The sequence below is a fragment of the Coffea eugenioides genome, chromosome 6 (genome assembly GCF_003713205.1).
Source record: "Coffea eugenioides isolate CCC68of chromosome 6, Ceug_1.0, whole genome shotgun sequence".
Classification (NCBI taxonomy): domain Eukaryota; kingdom Viridiplantae; phylum Streptophyta; class Magnoliopsida; order Gentianales; family Rubiaceae; genus Coffea; species Coffea eugenioides.
In genome coordinates, this window is record NC_040040.1 from 40,945,445 (window position 1) to 40,953,088 (window position 7,644).

The window sequence follows — 7,644 nt, forward strand, 5'->3', positions numbered from 1 at the left end:
GCTCATCACGTGTTTGGATTGAGCCTTATGCCACGTTTTTCTGAGCCTGCATATTCTCTTGCAATTTTTCTGCAGAAATGGTGAAATTTTTCAAAATTACAAATGGTACCCTAATTACTCAAATGAATTATAGATAATTCTTTTGTCAAAATAATCAATGTGCACACATGCAAAATGATCAAAATATGTATTTCAACCCTCTTTGATGAATCAAAAACAACTTTTACTCAAATTGAAGAGTGGAGTTCCTTGATCAAAATTCATTGTTTTCACCTCAAATGATCATCCTTGCTTCCATTTTCAATTCTTACAAATGAAAAATAACAAAATAAATTAAATACATGATTTAAATATAAAATCACACTTTATTAACATAAACAACCAAAATATTGGGTTGCCTCCCAATTAGTACTTTTGTTTATAGTCATTGACTCGATTCAAAATAATCGGTTCCTTAGGTTAAAGAAGAATCATCCAAAGGATAAATAAGTCCCTTAGGGCTGATGTTACCCACCAAATAGGGTTTTAATCTTTGTCCATTGGCCTTAAACCTATCATTTCTTACACTGATGACCTCTACTGTTCCATAAGAAAATACTTGAGTTATTTCAAATGGTTCCGACCATCTCGACTTAAGTTTTTTCGAAAACAATCTAAGGCATGAATTATATAAAAGCATCTTTTGCCCACATTGAACCATTTAGGGATAATATGCTTATCATGCCAAAATTTAATCTTGCCCTTTTAAATTTTGGCATTCTCATGAACATGTAGTTGGTGTTCGTTCAACTCGCCTAATTTAAGTAATCTTTTATCGCCTGCAAGATTAAATTTATGTTAATTGCCTTAATAGTCCAATACACCTTATGTTAAATCTCGATCGGTAAATGACAAATTTTTTCATATACTAAACGATACAACGTCATCCTCAAGGGAGTCTTAAATACCGTTTGATACGCCAAAAGTGCATCATTAAATTTGTTTGCCCAATCTTTTAGTGAATTGTTCACTGTTTTCTCGAAAATGAACTTGATTTCCTAATTTGCTAATTTTGCTTGTCCTTTGGCTTGAGAATGGTATGGAAGTGATATCTTGTGCCTACAACCATACTTGAGTAATATGGAATCAAGTTGTTTATTACAAAAATGCTTCCCTTCATCATTTATTATGACTTTAGATATACTAAATCTACTAAAAATATTCTTTTTGAAAAATTTAATTACCGTCTTAGTGTCATTAGTAGGTGAAATAATTGCTTCCATCCATTTAAAAACAAAATCTACGACTACTAAAATGTACTTATGGTTAAAAGAATGAGAAAATAGTTCCACAAAATTCATACCCCACATATCAAATAACTCAACTTCTAAGAAAGTAGTTAGAGATATTTCATTTTTTTTCTAAAAATATTCAATTCTTTGACAAGCATCACAATTTTTAACATATTCTCTAGCATCACAGTATATAGTTGGCCAATAAAACTCCAATTGCCATACCTTAACAATAATTTTGGAAATACTAAAATGATTACCCGTTTCTAAGTTATGACAATGATATAGAATATCATGCACCTCATTTTTAGGAATACATCTACATACCATACTATCAGCACAATACTTATAGCGCAATAGTTCCTTCAAAAAGTAACTTTTAACATCATGCAAGAAATTCTTCTTTTGGTGATAATTTAAAACCTTTGGCATTATTTCACTTACTAAATAATTGGTAAAGTTTGCATATCATGGAGAATTAGCAAGTGCTAGAACAAATTCATCCAAAAAATTCTTTTTAATTGGAATTTGATTATTGGTAGGAATGTACTCTAGTCGAGAAAGGTGACCCACCGCGAGGTTCTCCTATCCTTTTTTATCTTTTATTTCCACATCAAATTCCTGCAATAAGAGAATCCATGGGATTAGACGATGTTTAGCATCTTTTTTATGTAACAAATATTTAGGAGGCGAATGATCCGTAAATATGATAGCTTTAGACCCTATTAAATAAGATCTAAATTTATCTAAAACAAATATCACCGTAATAGATCTTTTTTTGTGGTTGCATAATTGAATTATGCCTCATTTAACAATTTGCTCGTGTAATAAATCATGTGTAATCTTCCTTTCCATCTTTTCTCTAGAGTATTCTTAAATTTGTAGACCATTTTTGGCAGAGTCAAAAATTGTATTCTTAAATTGGCGGTCAGATTTAAAAAATGCAGAGTCAAAATGTGAATTCAGGTCACCTTTTCTCAAGCCTACGTATTTGTTTATGTAACTTTAAGGAAGAAAACACAAGTTGAAAACCACGTTTTCAGCTCAAGTATTCGAGCAAAGGCTTTAAGGGACAAAATGCAGGTTTGCTCTTCATTCCCTTCTTCCTTCTCCAAACTTACGTATTCTCACAGATACACGCACACTTCACAAATCAACAATTTTACTCCATTTCTTTGCTATAAATCATCAACCCAATACCTTTTGACCTTTTTAGAGACTTTTTAACCGATTGAAATTCAATAAAAACCCCTCAAAATTCGGTTTCAAGTGATTGAGGGTTAGGGTTCTTTATTTCTAAATCCTTCAATTGCAGGTCAATTGGGGTGATTTTCATAGGATTTTTGCACCTTTAGCATCACTAAACATCTTTCTATGTGATTGAGATAAGTTTCCTCATCAAATCTTTGTATTTTGGAGGTTGGTAGTTTTCAATTTCCTGAACTTTCTGACATTTTCTAATTCGAATTTTGGATCATGTTTATTGATGTTTTTAGCTTCCAATATACTTATTGAGGATGTTTAAGCATGTTTACATGTTCAAATGTAGCAATTTGATTCTTTATTGTTTGTTAAAACTTTTCAATTTGCTGGATTAAATTAGAAAATTAGTTTGGATTATTATTGAACCCTTTAGATTGATACTATTAGCTAAAAATGGTTGGTTGATGATATTCTATCATGTACATTGCTTATATAGAGTACTTTTGATGAATTTTGTGATTTTTAGATAATTTTTGCTTAATCATGTTTAGGGTTAAATGTTATTTATTGTAGTTAATGGTAATTGCTATAAAAATAATTATTGTTAAAGTCACTAAATTGATCATATTTGTTGCATATTTTAATAAGTTGATGATTTAAACAAATAATTGGCAGTTTTGGGCATTTTTAATGTCATATCTTTCATGTCACAATTTTGGGGTAATTTGATTATTTACTTAATTGTTAATGACATTAGGATCTAAACTTCAGCTTATTTGAGCCAATTTTACTCCCTATTCATTCATGCTGATTCTATAAAATGCCTACGATTACTATAAGTGAATGGATTTTTCTTTAGTTGCTTTATAAGAATTATTTATTGGATTATGGGCGACGTGCGATTTTTATCCTTGTCTAAGAAGATAATTGCATTTTCTTTCTTAGGTACCATGGTGAGATGACGAAGGGATGTTATTCGTGAGATTTCTTCTTCTATTAGTGATGATAGTTGAAGGAGTGAGGAGATGGAAATGAGCAAGGAGATTGACGAAAGTGAAGAAGAGAGATTTCCTTTACCCCAACTTGTGATCAGGCGTCAATGGGAGAGCAAATCTTGATGCCCTGAAACTACAATCTTTGATAGCGCTAGATTCACAACTTGAAAAAATTAAGAGTGGCACAAAAATCATGCTAACTTGGAGTTCATTTTGAAAGCACATCCACTCGAAAATTGAGACAGTCTATCATATCATGGAGGCATTTAACCAATTTGGATGGGCACCAATTCAGACTTTGCCTACTTACTACTATCTAGATTTGGTGCGCGAGTTTTATGCTAACATTGTCAACAAGGCAAACTACAATGGAGAGTTGGTAGACTCTTGGGTGTGAGGTACTCGAATATACCTTACTCATGATCTCCTCATGCGTATTTGGGGATGCAATGATTCTGGGCCGGTTGTCAACTTGAAGAAAGAATTCACTGCCCCCAATAAGAGATGGAATCCCTTACATGCCATGTCTTCATTTGGTCTCGAGGACCAACCTTTCCGCTCCTCTCACAAAGAGACGATGATTGCTAGTGCTTTTGACACTTGTCATCACCTTATTATCTACATGACGGCGCACAATGTGATTCCAAAGAAGAGTGGCCACGGGAAGGTCTGAAAAAGTGACATCTACTTTTTGGACCACATGTTTCACAATAGGGAATCCTCCTACGCCCGCATCCCGTTCCCAAACATCATTATCAGCTACATAAGGATGATAGCAAGGAGACATATTACCTCTTTTAAATTTGGATTTCCACGTCTCATTTCTCTCATTTTTGAGTGTATTGGTGTTAAGTTAATCGGAGTTAATCATGTGGCCGTCCATCTAAGTGAAGAGCTGAAACTTTCAAACTTCCATGGGATGGCATCTCCACAGATCATATTATTCTGCCATGGGAGGAAAGATGACAAAAGGCACGTCATAACCAAAAAGAAGCTAGACCCTTCACATCTGCTTACCTCCTCTACCACCTCAATCCAATTGGCAGAGACTTTTAGTCGCCTTGATAACATAAAGCATCAGCTGGCCCTAGTTGACACTCGCACATGTCGTATAGAAGACGCACGTCAGTGACGTGCTGAGCAAGGAAACACGTGCTAACCTCTTGATGCTATTTTGCTTCTGCTTTCATATTTTCATTGTTGTTTTCTTTTTATATTTTCATTGTATAAATTTAATTTGTACTTAAAATTTTGTATTTCAGACTTGTGGTAGTTTTAGTAGGCTTTGATTGTAGATCGTCGATGGTTCGTAACTCATGGTTGAATTGGATTTCAACCACTACAATTGGGAAGTAACTTATTCTTACTTTCTATTATTTTTTTCCTATACATTGAGAACAATATGTATGTTAAATGTGGGGAAGGAAATGATGCTAATTAGTTACTTTTGTACTTATATTGCTTGAAATATTTAGACTTAATGTTGAAAATTTGACCTGTTTTGAAATGTCCATTTTTGGGTTTGCTGGCAAGGAGTTTTGTCCAGCATTAAGGGGAAACTCTATAAAAAAATGTTCGAAATCTTGTCCAAATTTTAAAAAATTTGCCCCAAAGTTTTTCATATCTACTTTACTTGAGTCCACAAATGCATGAGTAGTTTTTCATATCTACTTTACTTGAGTCCATAAATGCACGAGTTTAAGTCCCTTTTGTTTCAAATTTTCCTATAGAAGAGAGACGATTAAGTAATTTGACAATTCAATTCTTACTTGACTTGGAAGCAATTATTATGTGATTAGAACTATTACATGTGAGAAAATATATCTCGCAAAAGAGGGAAAACTATACTTAACATTGTGAGTACTAATGAGATCTCTCATCTTACTTATTTTTACAAATAACAGATAAATATATTTGCCAAAAGTAATTCTCTTCCTAATATATACCTTGTTGAGAGATTTTTCATGAAAAAAAAACTCCAATAAATTCTTATACTGAGTAACCAGGAGTCTTTATCTATAAATATCAACTTTCGCATAAAAAAGTATTTGAATTAGGAGTAATAAGTGAAATGTTGAGTAATCAGAGATTTTCATTTAAAAATAGCAATCTTCACGTCAAAAAACATTTTCACACTTTAAAGATAAATAAAAGATAGACAATGTGAACAATTCCCTTTGTAATGTTTGTGAAACTAACATCTCATTTTGAAGGAACAAAATATCTAATATGACTATATAATTTAGTTATTTGTGAAATTAAATAAGATAGAGAGATTGAATTTGATTGGATGAATTTTGGGTATAATTATTTCTCTTTTATATGGTATGATGAGTATTATGGGTGATATGAGTGGTTGCATAATAAAAGCTTGCCAAGTTGAGAAGAATTAAATTTTAAGTTCACTTGATTCGTTTCATTTCTTAAATCATTGTTGGATGACCTTTCCTATTGCTTGAAGATAAGTAATGACTTAAGTATGGGAGAATTTGATAAGAGTTTATTAAATGTGTTTTTATGAGGGCAATGGATGGGGATAGTGCTGCCGGCCCAGATGGGTTCACGGGCAAATTCTTTACCTTTGCGTAGGAGGTTATTGCTCAAGACGTCCATGATGCGGTACTAAGCTTCTTTTGTGGGGCAGAACTGCCTCGTTTTGTCACTTCTACCTCGCTTGTGTTGATTCCTAAGGTATCGAATCCTCAGGATTTCTCTCAGTTTAGACCGATTAGCCTGTACAATTTTTTCAACAAGTTGTTATCTAGAATTTTGGCTGATCGATTGGCTGGCATCTTGCCAAAGCATATCTCCCCCCAGCAGATAGGTTTTGTTAAGGGCCGCAATATAACAAAGAATTATTTGCTTGCTCAGGAAGTGGTATCGGGTATTGGTAAAAAAGTTAGGGGTGGAAACTTCGTCCTGAAGCTAGACTGTCTAAAGCTTATGACAGGGTATCATGGTTGCATATCATTGGAGTCCTATGAAAGTTTGGGTTTGGGGAGCAGTTTATAGATCTGATGTGGCGGCTATTGTCTAATGTTTGGTTCTCGGTAATTATCAATGATTCTTCATATGGATTTTTCAAATCTACGAGAGGGCTCTGCCAGGGGGACCCACTGTCACCGGCATTGTTTTTTATAGGGGCTAAGGTTCTGTCGAGAGGTTTAAACAACCTTGCGCTGCAGCCGGGTTTCTTGGGATTCTGACTTCCATATGGGTGCCCCCGGTAACTCATTTGGCATTCGCGGATGATGTTCTTATATTTGCGAATGGGTCCGCCTCCTCCTTAAAGGACATCATGCAGGTGCTGGAAGGATATCAACAGTGTTCGAGTCAGCTGATAAATGTTCAAAAAAGTGGGTACTTGGTTCATCCGTCATTGGCACCGACCAGAAAAAGGGTGATTGAGCGCGTCACGGGGTTTGTCTGGCAGGCCTTTCCCATACGCTATTTGGGATTTCCTTTATAATTGGGAGGTGTAAGTCGTCGTACTTTGGGGAGGTGTGTCAGGCAATTCTGCAGCGGATTTTGTCGTGGAAATCAAAGCTATTGTCTTCAGGAGGTAAGATAGTTCTAATCAAGCATGTGTTGTCAGCGATACCAGTCCATTTACTATCGGCTGCTGTGCTTCCTCGCTCAGTGTTCGGCATTCTAGAGAAGGCCTGCTCAAATTTCTTATGGGGTTCATCGCCTGACGAAACAAAGCTTCATTGGATCAAGTGGTCTCAGTTGTGTTACCCTGTTAAGGAGGGCAGGGTGGGGTTTCGGAGGCTTGAAGACGTCTATACAGCCTTCTCTTGTAAATTATGGTGGAGCTTTCGAACAGGGACGTCAGTATGGGCTGAGTTCTTGCGTGCAAAATATTGCAGAGGAATTCACCCCTGTCAAGCACAATTGACGCTGACTGCTTCGCCGGTTTGACGACGGATGGTAAACGTGAGCCGACAGGTCGAGCTCTCTATGTTATGGCTAGTAAATGATGGGTCTTGCCATTTTTGGTATGATAATTGGTTGGATAGTGGTGCTTTGTTTATTCGCGCAACAGTCATCCCGCATCTTTCGTTTCATAGCAGTATCAAAAATAGGATTTGGGTTGTGAGTCTATTATCTCACCTTTTGCCTAGCGACATTGTGTCTTCTATACTACACCACCCGGTTCCAGATGGAGGAAGTGC

The 7,644-nt window shown here is 35.3% G+C and overlaps 1 protein-coding gene across 1 annotated transcript; it reads left to right on the forward strand.

Annotated features, from left to right (window-relative positions):
* Positions 1-3,899: 3,899 nt before the first annotated feature.
* Positions 3,900-7,390, forward strand: LOC113774169. The gene is made up of 4 exons (XM_027318736.1): positions 3,900-4,136; positions 6,059-6,455; positions 6,655-6,829; positions 6,946-7,390. The coding sequence occupies exons 1-4, from the start codon at positions 3,900-3,902 to the stop codon at positions 7,388-7,390; spliced, it is 1,254 nt and encodes a 417-aa protein (XP_027174537.1).
* Positions 7,391-7,644: the final 254 nt, after the last annotated feature.

Bases quoted from the DNA above. Each gene is read 5' to 3' on its own strand.
- LOC113774169 (XM_027318736.1), top strand. From the start codon at position 3,900: ATGCGTATTTGGGGATGCAATGATTCTGGGCCGGTTGTCAACTTGAAG. The intron at 4,137-6,058 runs GTCTGAAAAAGT...ACCTTTGCGTAG, and splicing joins AGAAGAGTGGCCACGGGAAG to GAGGTTATTGCTCAAGACGT. The intron at 6,456-6,654 runs GTTTGGGTTTGG...CTTGCGCTGCAG, and splicing joins ATCATTGGAGTCCTATGAAA to CCGGGTTTCTTGGGATTCTG.